General features: G+C 37.7%; 1 protein-coding gene across 1 annotated transcript in view; it reads left to right on the top strand.

The window, feature by feature from the left end:
• PTPRM (protein tyrosine phosphatase receptor type M) overlaps positions 1–21,914 on the top strand; it is a gene marked incomplete at its 5' end in the record, with an annotated part of 476,815 nt that overhangs the window by 178,942 nt on the left and 275,959 nt on the right. Inside the window, 2 exons of the mRNA XM_080610125.1 lie at positions 3,782–3,956; positions 12,138–12,431. Coding sequence (XP_080466251.1) covers positions 3,782–3,956; positions 12,138–12,431 — 469 coding nt within the window. The remainder of the gene's footprint in view (positions 1–3,781; positions 3,957–12,137; positions 12,432–21,914) is intronic.

Raw genomic sequence — 21,914 nt, 5'->3', positions numbered from 1 at the left:
CTATTCCAGACACTGTTTTCCTTGAAAATATTTTCCCCAAAAAGACTAAAGAAAGAAAATCTGTGGGTTTGGGGTTTTTTGTTTAGGGTTTTTTTGTTTGGTTGGTTTTTTTCACCTATGACTTCTAGTAGGAAGTATCATGCTATTGGTTTCTGTGCATCAATTTAAGTTCTGTCTTATAATTAGATACTCTACACTGTCTCATTGAGTTTGTAATGTTTAAGAGAAGCCAGCCAAGATAATCCTTATGAGTAATAATCTCACATATATTTTACAAGTGTATTATAATACTAATAAAGACTTTTTTTCTGGAGCTCCTTGAAAAATTTTGAATCCACCATTTATAACCATTTCACATCTGGATTTTGGTGGGGGGCAAAAATGCTCAAATTCTCTGTAGAACCAAGCTGAGTTACATATAAGGCTCATTTAGTTTGTTCATTTGAACAAAATGATGTGTGCCTCTGAAATGTGCTTTGGCTTCTTTCTTTTTCAGTCAAAATTATTGATGTGAATGCATAGCATGTGTTGCATGGCCATATAAGTCAATTATTTGGTCAAACTTAAGATTTCCTGTTTTAGAACAGCAGTTAAAAGAGTTGAAACCAGGTGAGATTAGTGTTTTCAAGAATCAGCAGAAGGTAAAAAGGATTATGGGACCCCAGTGAAATGATAATTTACTACAAAAGCTGCAAAGCATTTAATAGTTCCAATTTTAGAATCATAGAATCATAGAATAGTTAGGGTTGGAAAGGACCTTAAGATCATCTAGTTCCAACCTCCCTGCCATGGGCAGGGACACCTCACACTAAACCATGTCACCCAAGGCTCTGTCCTACCTGGCCTTGAACACCGCCAAGGATGAAGCACTCACAACCTCCCTGGACAACCCATTCCAGTGCCTCACCACCCTCACAGTAAAGAATTTCTTCCTTATATCCAATCTAAACTTCCCCTGTTTAAGTTTGAACCCATTACCCCTTGTCCTGTCACTACAGTCCCTGATGGAGAGTCCCCCCCCAGCATCCTTGTAGGCCCCCTTCAGATACTGGAAGGCTGCTATGAGCCTTATACATGCTATGATTCCTTATACATAGCCACAAAAACCATGGGAAATATTTCCTATGGGACCAAGTATTTGAGCAGTTCCCTTTGTGGACTGGTGTCCCTCAGGCTGTGTTGTTGTTGGCTACTGGGAGACCTGGTCGGGGCCTGTGTGGTAAGAGATAGTCCCCTCTGTGTCTGGGGCCAGTGGGGAGTGTGCATGCATCATACCTTTCCATGGTCTCTTCTCTTCATGAGCGGCAGCTAAGGCAGAAATTATACTGCTTCATGGCATTGCCTGGTCCTTTCCCTTCACCTTTTTGTCTCTTTAGCAGCATACTGTAGCTTTTGTTGGGTGGGAACAGCAAGAAATAATTCTTAAAATATTCATATGGTTCTTCAGTTGTGTTGTAACTCGTGAGAGTCCTGGTAAAGTCTGAATGCAGTTGCCCTGCATGGAAGGGCGGGTGTACTGTGCAGGCTGGAGCGCAGAGCGGCTTGTTAGCACTCTAAATGAGCTGGGCTAGTTTAGGTACTCAAATTAATCAGTGTGTGGCAGTATTTTGTTCTCTAGGGAATAAATTACCCTGTTTCTTGGCAGGATAAAGTAGCCTGTGTAAAGCTTCCTGATGTTGTGACTAGTAAAAAGGAAAAACTAGCGTGGGTGGATGTAATGTAAGCACATGACTTGGCTATGCATAGAGTCCTTAAGGAGCCTGAAAGCTGAAGAAATGTACTTTAAAATGAAACTCTTAAAAGGTGGTTTGTGACTGGTCAGCAGCTCTGATAATTAGGATCAATCAGTTATTGTCTTGGGTAAAATATAATGTTGCTAAAAGAAATACTAATTCTCCAAAATCATAACTAACCTGCTCTACTTGCTTTCTGCTGTCTGCAGCCATTCTTGCTAGAAGGATATTACAGTGGTAAAACCAGTAGTTTAGAAATAGTAGTGTGAAATGTTTCTTTCCGAGTGTTGTTTTTGGTAACTGTCATGCCATGTCAGAGAGGCCGGTTTATCAGCAACTCAGAATTCTAGGAATTCTAAGGAGCTGGTAACTGCTTGAAGTACTTCCCAAGAAATAATTTAAGACCAAGTAATTTTTAAGGCATAATAGTACATTCTTCTTTGGGCATCTTACAAACCTTTTTTTTTTTTTTCTTTTAAATAAGCTGTGCATCACCCATGTTGATTTTTGAAGAGGAAATAACTGCCTTACTGTAGAGTAATCCTATTTACTGTTACTTATGCTGCTTCTTTAGCATTTAATGGCATGATGAATTTTGATGTGGTTTTGTGATTTGTGAATGAGTTTAATTTTATGTACCTTGTACTTGAAACTCTGGGTTATAACTGGTATTTTAAGGGTACTCTCAATATAGTGCTAAGTAAATGCCATAACAAAATGAGTTTACTGTTTCTGATATAGAACTTAAATTCTGCTGGACAAACTACAGACTCTAGGGCAGAAAAGCAGAAATCACCAGCTTGTGTTGATGGTTTATAGAAGCTTTGTATTGCAGGAGGCTTGCCCTGCTTGAAGCTTCTGAAGTCAGGAAATTCTACTAAAAAGATCTGGTATCATTATATAGCATCAGATTGGGCATATACCTTCCTGAAGAATGCCTTTTGGGAGGTGCTTATTGGTGTTCTCCGGTTTCTTTTGATGTTTTGATGATGGCTATAGCCTTCAGCTTGTTGAAATATATATGTTTCTGTGAAAAGTGCATCTTTCTTGTTTGCTTGTTTGAGTGAATGTTTTCGCTAGATTTGTATGTACAGGTTTTTTCAGCCAGCTCTTGTAATTCTAGTCATTCTAGTAATCTAGTAATGTGATGATGATATATTTTCTGAAGGTTTGCTAGTGTTCATGGGCAGGTGGAACACACTTTCTGATGAGGATCTGAAAGCCAAGTCTCAATGCCCTCATCTTTGTGTCAGAGAACATGACAAGATGTCATCTCTGTCCTCTTATGCCTACTACCCTCACTTTTTCAATCCTCCAGCCATGTGCCAGATCACATGAAGGAGCAGGCTGGTAGCATGGGACTTACGCTGGGCATTGTGCTCCTCAGCTGTTACACAGCTCGTTTTCTTGTGCCCTGCCTTCAAAAGATGCACAATATGTTGAACTGAAGGTGAGACACTGCACAAGAGTAGAAACTGCCCAGTTCCCATTATCACAGTGAGGAAGTGAGAGACGGAGACAACTTCAGCCTTGTGGTCGTTTGCCTGGTAAATCTGTGCCTAGTTTCTTCCTTCTGAGTCACTAATATCCTCACCTGTACGTGCTGCTATATGAGAACCACCCACTGACATTTCTGTGCAAGCTGTGCAAGATGCATACACCAAGTAGCAGATGCAGAGCAGAAAGAGAAAGCAGACGCTGAATATGCTGGGTTTCATGTTTCTTTAAAAGAAATAACTTTAAATATTTGTGTAAAGCAAGCCAAGCAAGTAAATGTTACATTGCTCCTAAATCTTTCTATTAGTTAATCTATAAAGAGTTGAAAACAGCTGTTCCAGATGAGTGGTTGCCCAGTGGTGATAAATGGTTTAACTCACATGGGAAGGCAGTAAAGTCTCACAGAGTAAACATCTGTAAAAGTAACATACAGACTTCTGCTTTTATCTTGCCTCTCCTCTTGGGGAACTTGAGATAAATATAATTGGTTGTCAGGTTTTTTTTTCTTAAGTATGACTAACAATATTTTTTATTTTTGTTTCTTTACCTAGGGTATTTATGTAAGGGACGCACCTCTGAAGGACATAAAAGTGTTTAACTTTCGCCGATTTGTAGCTCTTTTCAGTGTGGTAAATGCCACAAAGCGGGACGCTGGCAACTATCGCTGCATGATTCGGACAGAAGGAGGAGTTGGTGTATCAAACTATGCAGAACTGATAGTCAAAGGTATATCAAAATAAAATTCATTATTTGCATGCTTGGTGCATGGAATAAGGACCTGCAATTGCTAATTCAGTAAGAGTATCACCCATAGCCTGTTAAAGTCGATAAGAGGTTCAATAAATAGACTCTGTTTATGTAAATCTTAAGAGTCTATCCAGCTGTAACAATGGAATGACAGAAGAAGCCAGGGCTAATTAACCAGTTACTTGTTGATTGTTGTTTTAAATATTTCCCCAAAATGCACTGTTTAGAACTGTATATCTTTCAAGATTTTTTAAAGTATGAGCATAATACTGGCTGTTTACCTCCTTTGTGGAGATTGCTTTCTAAAAACATACTTACTGCAAAATATAAGAGATTTACACTAAAATGAGAACATAAAATATATATACTCCAACATATGCAGGGCTGTTTTTAAAAACAGCAGGAAACACTTAAATAGAATGCATACAGGTCTGTACATCCTCATTATAGAAAACTGTGCTAAACCGATTTTTAACATTCATTATGTTTAAATTCCATTTTGCTTGCTTGTCTGTGAGATGAGCAGGTGTTGATTGGAAAGGAAGAAACTTGAGCTATGGGTTAGACTGGGGAATACTAGGTTACCAGTAGAAGATTTAAGAGAATCATAATGAAGAAACGATTTTCCAAAAGCAGGAATATGGTTTTAATGGATGTGGATTAGGAAAAATGGACAGAAACAGGACAAGACAAAGAGAAGCAGCTTGCAAATTGCCAGTGTATGAAGATAACAAGACAAAACAATTCGTAGCATTAAAACTGAGATTTTTGAACGGACAGATGGAGAACAAAACAGTGGGTGAGATGAGAATATAATTATAAGGCATGGTGAAAGAAATTAGGTTATTTCAGTTCAAGCATGAAAAATAAAAAGAAATAAAAGGGAAATACAAGGGGTGGCCAAAAATGGCAATGTCAGCAAGGAGAGAAAGTGTGCACTATAAGCCCCAATAGGAATAGCATCTTTCACACATAACAGCAGTGAAAATGAGGAAGAATGGAGGCTGCCTGAAGAAGGCAGATGGAAGACTGACTGCATCAGTGACAGGGGGTAACTGAAGAAGTTAGTTAGATTTTTCCAATTTCTTTAATTTAGGGAGTTTTAATTTATTAGTGCTCCTTTTGAGGTATAGTAGTTGAAATTATGAAGTGTATCATTACAGCATTTGTGCTTACTCAGATTCTTTCAGAAAATTTGCACTGGACACTGCGGACATGTTGATAGCCTTAGGGTGTAATCCCATTAACTACTTGTAGAGTGGCGAAGTAATTATGGTAATCCCTGTTGCCTGTATTGGAGCTTTTATGAGACCACCTGCAGGTCATTCCTTCTGACCTAAAAAGACCCATTTTAAACATTGTGCTGTAAAACCTTAGATGTCTATACTGAAATAGCAGCATTAGGGGCTAATTAGTAACTATGCTTTTACATTGATGGCATATAATTAAGAAATTGTATTTCCTATTTTTTTCAGCAGCCTTTCTGCAGTGTTAGTTAGCAGAATTCAAAAATAATGGATCAATTTTGTTGCAGCTATATCTTTTTTTAATCCATTACCATCAATAAATCATGGAAAATGTACATTTAACCATATTGCATGTAATGCTTAGTATACTTGGGAATTACTGATGGCTTAATAATAGTATGTGTAGAAACAGTGGTGTAATTACTCCCCACTCTTTGTTGGAAACAATGAATCTAATTCTCTTCTCATTTACACTGGTGTAACTAAACTGACTTGGTAGGAATTGCCCTGGAATTACATTGCTAGGATGACGGGACAATCAAACCTAGCTTTTGTAAATTAAACAGAATCAGTTCTTCACTGTTACTGTGCTGTTTCATTCTGGTTGCTGAATTCGTAACTCCAGTTAGAAATAAGTAAATTCATCTTTTTCAAAATATCTTTTAAGTAGGGAGCACGTTACAGCTCTGTACAACATTCATTCTACTTCATTGTAGACATAGTTTCGCTAAGTAGGAACTTATTCTAAGTAAATTCCAATTACTTACATAAACCTCTTGAAGGTTTGTAGTGTTGCTGTAGCATGGTGATGTGTAGCACTGGACGCCAAGTACCAGAACTTTTGAAATCAGCAGAAGGGCTAGTAGCAGGTGCTGAAAAATAAACCTGAAATCACAAAGGAATAGGAATGCAACCTTGAAGATAAGAGATATGTAAGAAACTGCCTAATGTTCTTTTTTTCCTCTCTTTTGCTTCTTTACCTGAGCAGATACAGTTATAGCAAGGTTTAATCTGTATGGAGGACAAAAAAAAAAAAAAAAAAAAAGGCAATTAAAGAGCTGTCAGTTAATCCTGTGTTATCTCATTAAAGAACTGTAAACGTGAATATTGTCTAGATAATGCGAAAAAGCCTGTCAGTGAACAAGTAGTCTGGACTTAAACAAGGCGGAAAAAAAAGGGGGTGTTTTTTGAAAACTTGTTTGTGTTATTTGCCTTTTAGAGGATGGTGAAATAAAGTATTGATTGATCTATTTAAATAATTCCTGAAGGGGAGGTTTTCAATTTACTTGAGTGTTTGTTCTGATAGGAGAGGCTGAAAAGACAAGTGCCTTGTCATTGTGTGTGCTCAAACTGCACACTATCCTCATCTAAGTTTGTCGGAGAATTGGATTGAAATGTCACTTTATCTAATGGGAGACATGAAATTCTTGTCTCCCTTGCCTTGTCAGATCACCCACTTATTGTAAAAAACAGCAGTTCATATCTAATAGGTGACATAAAAGTAATCAAACATTGAGCAAAAGGAAAATAGTAGGGTGGAATTGATTAAATGTCTTTGGTGAAGTAAAGTAGACTTCTACATACAGTCCATAGGTTGAATTTTTCTAAAAGTGGTCAGATCCAGCACTGATTAGGTTTAGAAGAACAGAATGAGTCCGTCTGAGCAGACATCAGATTATTACAGAGTTCAGACTGCTTATTGAGTTCAAACAAGGTAAACCTAGGTGTCAGATTGGCTGAAAGGATTTTTGTTATGTTTTTAAGCAAGGACATAGAAAGGTAGCCATCTGTAATGGAGGCAGCTTAAATGTCTGCATCTTTCCAAATGGAAGATTTAACATCAAGAACAGAAACAAACGTCTTTGGATATCTACAGCAAACAATTTATTCTGGAGGACAAAATCATTTTCAGAGCAAGAGACAGTAAGAAAATATTAATGGTTGCTTATCTTTAGTATCAGTTGTTCTTATACATTAAGTATACACAGGTACATAACATCTCTTTTTTCTCTCTGCCAACTACCCTTTTATGCTGGATCCATCAGTCTGTCTGTACCCCTTTTTTTTACGAATTGCTGGTATGAGGACTCTATGGTTGCTTTACAAACCCTGTCATGAAGTCCTGCTTTCAGATGCTGCTATTTTGACAAACTGACTTCAGGCTGATGTTGTCCTTTGTGGGTGTGAGCCTCAGCCTGAAGGTTTTGAAAAAATCTGCAGGCAAAACAGATGAGATAGTTCAGCCATCTTAGCAAACTTGTCTTAAGAAAGTGCTGAAGACTCTGGCTTTGAAGCAGAAACTTTTTTTCAGGAGGATGATAGATCAAACCCACTGTTTTTCTGTTCCCGTGAAAGTCAATTTAAAAGCTACTGAATAAAACCAAAACTTGGAGTGGGAATTTAGTGGTTTGGAATGTGGTGATGGTGACCATAGCATGGGTTAAAAATGAAAACTGAGCAAAGCTGAGAACAGGAAGGGTAGATGAATTTAGAACACTTAGGTAAACAGATGCAGATGGAGTAAGAGTATAGTGCAGACTGAGGCACCACTGTCTTAAAAAGAGAGTTGGCAAGTCAGGAGTGGACAATTCAGAATGTTTGGGTTTGGAAGAAATCATGTTTGAGGAAGAGAGCTGTTTGAGCCTTGCTGGCATGGGTGGTAAAAGTACAACTGCTACTACTATAGGGTTTAGCAGGAATGCCAGCTAATTAATTATGTGTGCATAGGCTTACCATTGTATAGTACAAGGACACTTGTTTTTCTCCAAAGTTAAATAATAGGTATAAAATGCAACAGTTACATTTTTAAAATAATGACTTTAAAGGTAATTTCAAGAACATTAGAATACTGGGCCAGGTCAAGTTTTCATCTTAAACAATCTCAGTAAAGGAATAGTGTAAAATTACCTCACGTGTTATGCATCATACTGTTTAGAGGTATTATTTAATTAAATGTTTTGGCAGGAATTATTGAAAGCCTTTTGTTGAAAAAAAAAAAAAAAAAAAAAAAATAGATTGCATGAAGAGCTGTGGTTCTCCATGTCTTTTGTTATCAGCAGGGATATTTGTTGCCCTTCATCCACAATTAAATGCTGTAAAAATGATACTGCTTTCCATCATTCCCAATGGCATGAAATCATTTGCATGCTCAAAAGAGGAGCACAATAATATGTATATCTGTATATGTGTATATATATGTATTAAAAATGTAGGAAAATGGAAGAAAACAGTATTAAAGCTGTTTAGTTGATTTCAAGACTATACAATTATGATGATGTGATTAGTTTTATAATTATTAAGACCTTATTAACATGGACATAGCATCAGAGATGATTGACACTTTATTTTTATCACTTCACCTGCTCATGATGTGCTGAACAGTATCACATGGGAATACCACGGTATTGACTTTCTAACAGTTGCTATTTAATTGTAAAAAAAAATCAGATTGCAGGATTAATGTTTTTTCCCTGTTCTCCTGTAAGTGGAGCCTGGCTCCATTCTCCCACTCACTCACCTCAGAAGAAAAATTGGAAAATATTATTGTTATTATTGAAGTAGATTTTTTTTCCTCATTTTTTTAAATTAGCTGTTCTGAGCCACCAAGTAGAAACATGCATTTTTTGTGTTCTAGAACTCACTTAAATCTCAGAGATTTACATTATCTCCACTGGCATCTCTGTGTGATGCCTTTCCTCTCCCTATAAAAATTTTAAAAGAACTGCAAAACATAAAGATCTTAGGATCTTATAGAAAATATCTGGAAATTCTGTATTATTCTGTATAATTTAAAATACAAAGCAGTGTAAATGAAGGAGTTGACATTTCAAGTTTCCAGTTAATATAGAAGGCATAAGAATAAATAGTTTCTATGAATAAAGTTTCTATGCATGTACAGTTAAATTTGTTTTTACTCTCTGCCTATGAGAAGGGTTGCTCCTTATCATAAAGGCTTTGTCTTTTTCTCATATTTACTGTAAATGATGTATTTATGTAGGGTAACATTGGAACATCTGCCTAAAGCCTTCTGACATCTGCAGATCTCTGATTTAGTAGGGTGGCCACTATTTCCATAAGAGATTATGCTTATCGCCATTTGTCACAGAATTTAAAAGCACTGAATTTGAAATTATGGATGAGCTTACCTTCTTCTAAGCTAACCAATTGTACTAAACAGCATGTGCTACAAACTTGTTTCTGCAATCAGTTGAAATTCTTTTTCTGACTATCCTCAGCTGTAAAAACACAGGTTATTGTACCATTTTTCTAAAGGTACTAATGGCAAAGTAATTTGCATGGTACGTATTTGAGGCTACCCTAGTGGCCAACAGTAAAACTGCTTTTAGTGAAAGGTGGTGATGCTGCAGCCTGATACTTACCTGGTTAAGTGATTGAAATTTCTCAGTATCCTAAAAAAAAATAAACCGTATCTAAAGAACAAATAAAAAATAACAATAAAATATAACATAAATAAAAAGTCAGAAGAACAACTTTCATATTTCAGTCATGAAATTGGCTCATTATATTTGGTAGTCCACTGTATTAAAGTGTCTGCTTAACTCTGGATCTCATGTTTTTAACCAGTCATTTAAAAATGAGCATCATATTTGTAATGAAAGGTTCATTTTATGTAACCTCAATCTCTGGTAAGAAGACTACTTTTAGTATTAAACTGCGTTACTAGAATTAAACTGCGTTACTAGAATTAAACAGCAGTATATGTAGGCTTTGGTAAAATAATGCAGGTTGCATTAACCTTTTGCACTGTGGTCACAAAGGAATGAAAAATATGCCCTGAGGGATAAAAAGACAATAAAATACTGTCTGTTTCAAGTACTTGTAATACTTGGAATGAATTGTTGTAACCACTAACCTTAGTGACCTAACTCCTGAGTTCGCATTTTGAATGGCACTTCAACAGCCTTTAGTAGCATTTGAAACTTGAAAGTAATTAACTGTTCTTTCAGCATGGCTAAGTAAATGCCTTAGGATGCTCTATAAAAGTTCCATTTCATGTCTTGGTTCACAAAACAGCCTAATGACTTAAATTGATGCTAAATCATTTTGAGGCAAGTCAGAGCTGTTTCCAGACATGTTATTACTGTATGAAGCCTGAGTTTATATACTTTAGGAACAATAATTTCAATAAAACTGCAGTATGACTCTAACCAAAAGATATCAGTCTGCCATATATTGCTACTGACATATAGCCCTGTTTTCCTTACTAATTTGAAAATGTAAACAATATTATTTTCGTTATGTATTGGAATCTACCATAATATAATAAGCAATTTTTATGTCTATCCCAATCAGTGATAATTAGTTAGATATTTTCAGAGGCATTCCGGATTGTTGCTCACTGTATCATGTACTTTATTACAATAATCAATTTGCTCTATTAAGATGAAAATACATACTGCTGGTGCCTATGTTTGCCATTTTGTGATGGCATATTTCAGCAATTACTAACAAGTCACACAGATCGAAGCTTACATACAAGTGTGCAGTGCTAATTAGCGACTATATCTGAAGCACAGCTAATCTTCAATGTACTTTGTGCTCTGTGGGTTGAGTACTCTTTCTGTAAATGAAGAAAGGTATCATAATGCAGGATAATTATGCTTGTTAAACCAGCAAACCTACTATTTCTCAGGAAATAGTAATACCAATTTCCAGAGTTCGTTTGTCCTGTGTGCATCATTCCTGTATGTTTTTTGCTTTAACTCTTGACTTTGAAGTCTTTGAAAAGAGTATGAAGTATATAAATTCACCTTCTTTTCTATTTGACTACCTATATCTCAGCACGCTGGAAAATGGTTAGCAGAAGAGGATAAATCTGAATCTACAGCTTAGGGAAGACAGATGTTCTACATTCATTACATATTCTGTGTAGCCTTAAGAAGGTGGCAGTGTTTGCTGATAGATATGTTCAGAATATTGGATAAAACAGTGCCTTATTACAGCAGCCTGGTTTCATTCTACTTCAATATATTTAACCAATGGAAGGGGTATTTTGTGCAGCTGTGATGCATGAAGCAGCAGAGTAATTTCCTGGTTAATCAATAGGAAAAAAAAAAAGAATTTATTTTCCTTTAAAAGGAGATGAGGTCTGCAAATTATTTCTGCAGTCTAATTTTAAATGAGGTGTCCATCATGTGATAAAGAAAAGTTGTTTTAAAATTTAAACTTTTGAAATCTTTAGAGTGCAAACTATTAAAAGACGCTTGCTCTATGAGACCAAGTGCTGCTTCTGTGTGGCAGCAAAAATAAGCCATAGCATCAGACTCGTATTAAAGACTAAAGAATTCCCCCAGCTTTCATTGAGAAGCTCTTTCTGTTTAACCAGGATAAAGGACTTGAAAAAATGCTATATTTATTCTGCTTACATGGAAGTCTATGAAAATATGAAGGCTGAGTAGCACAGTCCATGAGAAATAATGAATAAAAAATTCTTTTTGTTTTCACGCAAAACTCACCATTCTGGTTATGTCTAAGGATAGACTACAATATCAATTTTAGCTTAAAAAATATAGTTTTGTGTAGGATTTATATTTACATCCAGTAAGAACAATATTTTGATAAGAAAACCTGACATCATCTTCATTTTCAAACTGTAAGTTCTAATTTGCCATGTAATGTCTGGTGGCTAGAGTACCAGTTGTACCTGGTTTGAAGTTACTCAGAATAAAACAAAATTTTCATATTAGAATCTCCAAGTGCATAAGCAACAGAGTTTGCATATTGGATTTTATTGGAAATAAGTTTATCCTAGTGATTATTTCTTCATAACCCTAGTTTTATGGATTCTTAAGCTCTAATATAGCGCAAACCCCATTGCTTATTTGAATGTTTTAGAAGCAGAAAAGAATTCCAGTATAATCATTGCTGCTTTTTGTAACTTACTGTGCTTCAGAACCACCAGTTCCCATTGCTCCACCTCAGCTGTCCTCTGTTGGTGCAACTTACCTGTGGATACAGTTGAATGCAAATTCTATCAATGGGGATGGACCCATTATTCAAAGGGAAGTTGAGTATCGAACTTCAAGTGGAAGCTGGTATGACATACAACCTGTGGACTCCACAAGCTATAAGATTGGGCACCTGGATCCTGACACAGAATATGAAATCAGCGTATTACTTACAAGACCAGGTGAAGGAGGAACCGGCTCTCCTGGCCCAGCTCTCAGAACAAGAACAAAATGTGCTGGTGAGTACTTAAAAGCAACTGGAAATTTGTAAGCATCTTTCTAGGATTGAAAATGTAAGTTATTTCACTAGCAGTTTTTACTGTGAACCTTAAACCATCAGGCTGCAGGAATTAAGACTGAATGCCTTTAAGTATAAGCTATTGGTGTATGCCAGCTACAATGACCTTGAAACCAACCTTCAGTGCCACTGTAGAGAAATCATGCCTGTGCATTCTTTACTGTCAGGTATGCGCTGAGCTCTCTCCAATTCATTACACCCTCCCCTTGCCAGTTTATGTTTGGATTCCAGGGGTTTTTTTTCTTTTCTCTTTTTTTTTTTTTTTCTTTTTTTCCCTAGTATCCCAAGCTTGATAAAAACTCTCTTTCTTTTGGGTAAAGTTCCTTTTTTTCAATGTCAGATACATCGAACTTGCATACAAAGTGGAAAGAGATGCTGTGTAACAGGAAAACTATGCACTGTTAAGTCTCAATTAGCAGCTGAGGTTTAGCAAAGGACTGCTTTCTTGAGAGACTGACAGCATGTCTTTTCTTTAAGTGAGGTAGTGTGATTTGTTTTGCTGTGTAGCAGTCTTGGCTCCTGTTTTGGATGTTATAATTAATAGTGCTGACCTCTGTAAAAAGAATTCAGAGTAGACCTATTATACAAAAGCAATTGTACAGTAATTTTCAGGAAGACTGGCAGTGATATTAATTTGGGATTCAACCGCTCAGAGTATACTGTGACCTGGAGGGGTTTCTTTTGTCATTAGTATTTTCCCCAGTATTTTGAATTTTCTTTCTGCTGCTGTAAAGTTGGTAGAAGATAGGCAGAAGTGTATCTAGAGGAAATAGAACTAAGCAAATGGTATTAGCTTATTGATCCTAATCTTTTAAAGAATGACTTAGTGTTATTTGTCTTTTTAATAGGAAAAATTGCATACCTCAGTTCTTTACTGTGAGGGTGGTGAGGCACTGGAACAGGTTGCCCAGAGAAGTTGTGGCTGCCCAATCTCTAGAAGTGTTCAAGGCCAGGTTGGACAGGGCTTTGAGCAACCTGGTCTAGTGGAAGATGTCCCTGCCGATGGCAGGGGATTGGAACTATATGAGCTTTAAGGTCCCTTTCAACTCTAACCATTCTATGGTTCTGTCATTCTATGTTATTTCCATTGGATATGAAAGTAAAGTTACTTTTTTGTAAAGTCACCTGGCCACCTGTCAGTGGCTAAATGGCATTTTAGGTGAACTGATTGGTGAAATGTCAAACATAGAATGAAATATAGTTGTTGTCAGAATCCCAGTGTTATGTTTTGAAGATGCAAGCTTATACAAGTACTAGCCCTTTTATATTATTTTTGTTTGTTTTCTTACTGTCATTACTGGAAAGAAGTATTTAATGAAAAATACCAAAAAACAGTACTGTTATCATAACAGTTAAGTATTTAGTATTTATAAGATTTTTATTTACTAGACCAAGATAACTTCAGCTTAGTCAAAAGTGAGGCATAAAAAAGTTAGAGTTCCTTTCAGGAGGGTTTCTGGATGACTATGCCTTTCATAATGTAAAATTATCTGTCTAGTCAAGGTAAGTATGTATTTAATACACAAATATTTCAGGGTTTTTAAATTAAAACAGTTTTTCTCATAGTTTGATCATAATATAACATAGGGTGCTGTTTAAGTGAGCCTGTCTGTGCTGAAGGCTTAGAGTGTGGTGGGCTGATAGCCAGCAACCAAGTACCCACACAGCTACTTCACTCAGTCACCTCTGCTGCAGGACAGGGAGAAAACAGAAGGAAGGCAAGAAGACTTATGGTTTGAAATGAAGACAGTGTAATAGGTGAAGCAAAAGCTGCACTTGAAGGCAAAGTGAAATAAGAAATTTATTCAGCATTTCCCATTAGCAGGCAGATGTTTACCGGCTTCCTGGGAAGCAGGCCCTCGGCACACATAATGGTTGCTTGAGAAGACAAACGCCATAAGAATGAGCTTCCCTTCTTCCTCTCCTTCCCTTGTGCTTTGATTGCTGACCATTACGTCATATGGTATGGAATATCCTTTTGGTCAGGTGGAGTCAGGTGTTCCCACTGTGTCCTCTCTCAGACTCTTGTCCACCTTCAGTCTACTCTCTGCAGGGACAGAGTGGGAAAAAGAGAAAGCCTGCAAGCACTGCTTAGCAGCATTTAAAACACTGGTGTGTTATCAGTCTTCTTGTAGTCACAAATCCAAAACACAACATCATACAGGCTACTGTGAAGGAAATTGACTCCACCCCAGCCAGACTCTGTAGAGAGAGAAGTCCACAAGTTAGGTATATTTAAGAGCATCATATCCTTTTGGTCTTTTCAGTGGTACATACTGTTAAGTGTTAAAACATGGTTTCAGTCTCATAAACAGTTATGTACTGGAAGTATTTTATTATCTGATAATGCCTTGTAATATATCAGCTTTATTTGTGTTTTCATTAAGCTAAATGGTAACTCTTTTCAATTAAAAGCAGAAAGTGATAGCTGACTGAAAAATGTAAACTGTGTGATGGTATTAAATCCATCTCTATAAATTGTCTTTTTTTATAGCAGAAGATCCTGCTTTGAAGGTGTAGTGGTTATTGGTTAACTGTTAGCAAGTGACATGCTAATAAGTGGCCCAAGGGCTTAAAAAGAGATGTTGATAAACTAATGACAGTATAATTAAGCTGGTAGGAGTAAAATAATGCCAGTCTCCAAAGCATACCATGGAATTAATAAAGCAGGAGTCTTTAAGAGGAGAGTCATTGCACCTTTTTAATTACTGTGATAATTGTATGCTGCTTGCCTGTTCCCTAGGGGTCTAGTGAACCACTTGGAGACTTGAAGCAGTATGCTAGATATTCAATAATCTTAATATTTCTCCAAAGCATTTGAAATATGTTTTCATTTTAGCAAAATGAGATTTCAGAGGCTTGTAATAGACAAGTCTTATCTGCAACTTTAGTAAATAAAAGCATCTATAATTAGAATGCAAAGGAAGACAATCTCTCCAGACTTGGTTGCATCACACTCAGTGGAGCAGTTACATGCTTTCTAAAGTGCTTTGCTTCCTTTTGATGAAATGTAATACAAATGTAAGTGCTTTTCCAGTGTAATGTTCAGGAAGGCCAAGGAATTACATTCTGGTCTGGATTAGATTAAACCTAGACCGTGGAGTTCAGGTTTGAAAAAGAGGAGTTTAATGGATTTTGGCCATTGTGGATTTTGGTTTGTGGAACCACATTAGAGTCAGACTTAGAAAAAGGAGTGTTTCTCATTTCAAGATCTGAAATCAAGACTTCTGGTTGTCTGGAATTTGAATCACCAGTTGCTGTGCCCAAAGCTTTCTCTTCCTACAGCTGTTTCATATGGTGTTATGATCCTAGAAGAGTGCTGCCGCTTAAAAATAAAAAGGGGGAGAGGGGAAGAATATCCATCAGGAGATACATGACGGAACATTTCCATTATACAGCATATCTCAAATTACTCTGATGTACATTTCCGCTCTGGCATAGTTGTAAAATAAGGATTCCAGAGTAGTCACACACAATTAGCATTATTTAGAGTCAGGATACCAGAATGCTGCACACTAAAGACACTGTTATTTGAGAATTAAGACTCTTAGCTTGGTGTGATGCTCACAATGTCAACTACTGCTATAGAGATCTCAACCACCCAGCCATTGCTAGCAGTTAAATAGCTGCACAAATATTTGAACAAAAGAAATCACCTTGTATGTAAGCACAGAACGAACAGTGGCTCTGCCATATGGGATATAATAAGTTTGAGTATCTGAGAATCAATAGTTATGAAAAAAATGCTCTTATCCTTTACTGAAGTAGACTGGGAATCCTCTTGTGCCTGAAAACATCCAGAATCAAATCTCTAAATCTGACCCAAACCCAGTAGAACTACCCATAGTAAAACCTAAGTAGGAATGTTGAAGGATTAATAAGGTAGACTATGTTTTGTAGTTTCCCCTTATCCGTATCAGTATTTCTGTGGGTACAATCATTTCAATGTTTTGCAGCATGTTTTGTCTTTGACATGTATTGCATGATACCAGTCTTGATCCAGTGTATGTACCTGCACTCTGATGGTGAGGCAGTGCCCCAATTAAAACAGTCTCCCAGAAAATGCAGAACTGCTATGGCCTCTCTATTAGGCAACTTTATTTTTTAACAATGTCATTCCTTGAATCCTCTGGTGAACAGAAATAGCATAAAGCAAGCTACTGGAGGAAGAAAAAGTAAAATAAAATCATTTCTCCTGCTAAGGGAGGGGATTTTTAAGGCGTTCTAGGGAAAATCATTACCTTTTCTCATCATGTTTCTTTTTTCACTGTGACATTTTGAATAATTCTAGAAAATCAGCATATTTTCCTTTCCTAAACCAGAAAACTCGACTGTAATTTAAGAAATTGAAAAAAGAAGTAAAAGAGTCCATGAAAGAAACTTCTGATGAACTATTCTCAATTTCTGTTTTTTTTTTTAACAGTCAGAACTAAAACTTGGGATATTTGCAAAAAAAAAATCACTGACAATTTTACCAATAATTTTCCAGCCAGAGAATTCACACATTCCTTGTACAAGGAAGTAACAGGAATGTCTTAATTAACATAGTTCATTTTGCTGTCTCTTCTACCCTGTCCCCAGAGTTTGTCAGGAGGAAAGCTGTTACTCACAGTACAACTGAGCTCTTGATTCACTGCTGCAGGTTAGTTGTAAACTGTCTGGTGCTCCTAGAAGGCTTGTTACAATCTGGAAGAACAGAGGAAAGGAACTCTTCAAATCCCCACTCTTAAAGATTATTCTTTTTCATTTTATTCATTTTGATCACTGCTTTGGCTTCAGCTGGGTGATTTTCCAAGGTGTCAAAATAGCTAGTTCTGTGCTGGCATCTACTTGCTCTGTGAAAAAAATCTACATGTGCCAAAATGCTCACTGGAATGAACAGTGAATGAACAGGGATAGAATGAACATCCTCTTCCCTCTGATCAATGAAGACCTCCTCTCCTATTACCAGATTGTGAAAATTATCAGATGTGGACCAGAGCAACAACCCTATTTTGACTATGGAATGTTAATTAAGTTGCCTGTTTGCTCTTTTTCATTGATTAAAAGGGGGCATAATTTACAAGCATATAAGACCTATAGCCATTTGAAAAACTGTAGGGACTTTTTAAATAGTCCCTACAAATTATACAGTACTGTATTGTCATACACTCTCTAACTGCATCAGATTGGAAGAGAGGAAAGTATCTTAAGGCAGGTGATACGGGCCAGCAACTGTCTTGAACCCTGCGTGCAAAGTCAATGTGCTTCTGGCACACCAAAGAGTACTCTATGCCACCACTTTCCTCCTGTTCCATGACGTGGAGCACTTTGCCAAGTCCTATATGGTGGACAGTCTGCAGCCCCTGGTGTATGACATTCTGAATGCTCAGTCATCTTTGTAGTTGGTTTTCCCTATTTTCCACCCTCTTCTTTTGGCATTAATTCTGTAGTTAGTCTCTCCCTTTGTCAGTGTTCATGCAGTAGCCTGTCTTCAGTCTCAGTGGTACTGCTTATTTCCATGCTCTTCCCCATTCTATATCACTATTAGGAAATGAGTTTCTTCCTAAGAGCTTCTGTAGGTTAAAATGGTGGCTGCCTTTCTCTGTCCTTGCAGGCTTCTTTGGATCTTTTGACCCTTTTGTCTCAAGAAAAGAGGGAAAATTTGTATGTCACTGGGAATTAAGTTCTTCTTTCTTGTTGCTATACCTTGGGAGACTGCCTGTGAACAAGTTCAAGTTTTTTCAGGCATATAACCAAGTCTTACCGTGGCTTACTTTTGTGATCATAAGAAAATGTCAACTTGAAGCTGTACTGCAGATTCTTTTCTACAGCTGTTTCTCAGAACTTTGCAATTTTATCTCAGAAGTTTGAACCAAGGTTGTGCAGCTTTTTTGAATCAGAGCTAGACCTCAGATCACAGACACCTGAACCCTGAGGAGGAGAGTTGCAGATACTGCACCATGTTATATTCCATGGAAAAGTCCAATGGTATTTCTAAAGTCACCATTCAAAACCTGAAGATGTAATAAACTTTAGTAGGAGGAAGTTGGATTGATTTATCTGAACAGGAAGTCCACAGTGAACTTGCATCTCATGTGTGGGTTTTATTGTGAAAATAAGTTAGTTTTAATAGGAATTTGAAATTGAGAATTCCTACTGTATCGTATACCATCCTTTCTACTAATACCTTTCCAATATACAAATCATTCCTATATAAGGCTCACTTTCTCATAAGGGTAAAGGCTAGTGCTGGATTTTTTGCAGTGTAGCAAGTGAATCACAGCTTTTAGATGTGCAGAAGGTAAGCTCTTAGATTTTAATAGAATTCAAAGAAAATGTTACCTAGTAGGATGTATGTCCATGTCTCTCTGTCAGTTGTCGCTTCCCTCTGATTTGGAAACAAACAAGAAAAATTTCTTCTTGGAAAAGGCCCTACTGAAAATACAAATGATGTCCAGCTGTAACTGCTGTCGGAAAGTTCTTTCTTGGCAGCCACTTGCCTGGCAACTAGGACCCCCATTGTTCCTTACTGACCTGATTTCTCTGATGCTGTCTTACAAAACAGCCTGCCTTGGTGTTATTGAAGATCTTGAGTCAAGAAAAAAACAAAATAACATAAATTTCTCCCACAAAAAAAAAATACATTTTTTTTCAATCCACTTATCCTTTCCATCTCACAGTGCAAAATTCCCCTCTGTGAGTCTGGTAAGTTCATGAAAGTAAATGCAGCTGCAACAACTGCCACTCTTATCTTCAAGAGGGGCAAGAAGGAAGACCCAGGAAAGTACAGGCTGGTCAGCCTCACCCCTAATTCATAGAATCATAGAATCACAGAATAGTTAGGGTTGGAAAGGACCTTAAGATCATCTAGTTCCAACCTCCCTGCCATGGGCAGGGACACCCCACACTAAACCATGTCACCCAAGGCCTCATCCAACCTGGCCTTGAACACCGCCAAGGATGGAGCATGCACAACCTCCCTGGGCAACCCATTCCAGTGCCTCACCGCCCTCTCAGTAAAGAATTTCTTCCTTATATCCAATCTAAACTTCGCCTGTTTAAGTTTGAACCCGTTACCCCTTGTCCTGTCACTACAGTCCCTGATGAACAGTCCCTCCCCAGCATCCTTGTAGGCCTCCTTCAGATACTGGAAGGCTGCTATGAGGTCTCCACGCAGCCTTCTCTTCTCCAGGCTGAACAGCCCCAACTTTCTCAGCCTGTCTTCATACGGGAGGTGCTCCAGTCCCCTGATCATCCTTGTGGCCCTCCTCTGGACTTGTTCCAACAGTTCCATGTCCTTTTTATGTTGAGGACACCAGAACTGCACACTCCAAGTGAGGTCTCACGAGAGCAGAATAGAGGGGCAGGATCACCTCCTTTGACCTGCTGGTCATGCTCCTCTTGATGCAGCCCAGGATACGGTTGGCTTTCCAACTTTCACATCTGCCAGGTAGAGGGAATGTGAAGAAAACATAATGACCCTTGAGAAAAAGTAGATAATATTATTCCTCTTATGACATATTTCCATCTCCACATGTGTTGCAGTCTCTTATTAATTCTAAGAATAATTCTAAGGATAATCTCAAAAAAACCCCACTCAAAAACCCGATGTTACCCAACTTTGATTTGTGAAGAATTTCTCAGTATGGAGTGAAAAAAACATGGCAAGCTGGGAGTGTGCTTGTTATAAATAAAAGACTGGTACGTGAGCACCTTTTATAGTAATGGTAGATTAGGTATACTTGTGATAAATATTGATAGGGCATTACTTAGGATTATTCTGTTCTGAACAAATGGAACATGAACTGTTTCATGGATGCTTTGAACCTCTCTTTTCAGGAGTATTATTAGTGAAGATTTATATGCACACAGTTGTTCTCTATTTTTAAGAAGAATTAGAAATACAGAAAAAGGAATGCTTTGGGTATAGGTGCCTTCCCTGTGAAGTTCCATGGGTGCCTTGAATTTATCCTTAAAAACTTTCTGCTGAGCACTTTCTCGCCTCTTCTGAGGGCAATTTACACATCAGTAATTCCAGTTTTCATGTCCAGTTGTGTCATACTGCCTTCCAGTTATAGGCAAACTTCACTTTAGCAAATGAGACAGGAAAGGATTGGTTTTCCTCTGATTTAGTCAATGGAGAGGGTTTTATCTAAAAGCAGAGCAAAATCTTTTATATGTTTGAAGTGGATAAAGTGTATTTGCTTCTTTAATTTATGTCTAAAAGAATAACTAATTATATGTGCTTGAGATTGTGTATATGTCTGTATACATACACACATATATATCCCCATCAATTAAGTTCCCTTTTTCCTTCATATGTGTATGAATATATCACCCCTATGACCAAAGGGGATTTAGGCTCTGAAGAACAGGTTTTGTAATTAAATGCCAAACAGTTGGGTGAAATTCTGAGCCCTCTGTTTTAGGAGCCAGGTGTTCTGGTTCAGCAGTAGCAGTCATTTTTTCTCCTTCTTAGTAGCTGGTGCAGCACTGTGTTTTTGACTTTCGGCCTGGGAATAATACTGATAAAACTGATGTTTTCAGTTGCTGGTCAGAATGTTTACCCTGACCAAGGACTTTATGAGTCTCATGCTCTGCCAGGGAGGAGGGGAAGCCGAGAGGAAGCAGGGACAGGACACCTGACCCAAACCAGCCAAAGAGGTATTCCATACCACAGCACGTCATGCCCAGGAGGTAGAACTGAGAGTCCCCGGAAGGGCTGGATCACTGCGGGGTGGGGGAGTTATCGGACAGCGGGTGGTGAGGTGTTGTATTCTCTTCCCCTGTTATTTCCTTTATCATTATTATTATTGGTGGTAGCAGCAGTGGTTTGTGTTATACCTTAGTTACTGGACTGTTCTTATCTCAACCCATGGGAGTTGCATTCTTTCGATTCTCTTTCGCATCCCTCTGGGAGTGGAGGGAAGAAAGGGGGGGGGGGAAGTAGACTGTGTGGTTCTGATTTACGGCCTGGGCTTAAACCACGACACCAGGAAAATAAGATATCCCATGGACAATGGAAGCCTAATTTCTGAAAGATTTGTCAACTAAGTATCATCACCTTATGATGGTAATCCCATTTTCCCTTATGACAGGCCTGCAAGGCAGGAGGCAGCACTCAGTTAGCCAGGAGTCTGCTGTCAAATGGAGTATTTGATGTCAAGACTTCTGCTTCTCTACCCTGAGCCTCCTGAATGAGTGCTCTAGCTTGGCTCTCTCTTATCTTCTGGAATTAAATTCTAGCAGGTCTGCGTCAAATTTAAATTTGATCCAAGTCAATTTGGATAAAATATGCCAGTGGTTTTAAAGGGGATTGAGAGATGGATGGATGAATGGACAGGCATGCTCCTCCATTTTATTATTTTAAGGCTTACTGTTTTGTTTGAGACTGTTAGACCATGTGCTAGCTTGCATAGCATCTTTGGCTATTTGTAAAAAC

The sequence above is a fragment of the Psittacula echo genome, assembly GCF_963264785.1.
Source record: "Psittacula echo genome assembly, chromosome: 2".
Classification (NCBI taxonomy): Eukaryota; Metazoa; Chordata; class Aves; order Psittaciformes; family Psittacidae; genus Psittacula; species Psittacula echo.
The sequence above is the reverse complement of the archived record's forward strand: the minus strand, read 5'-3'. Positions and strand labels throughout refer to the sequence as shown.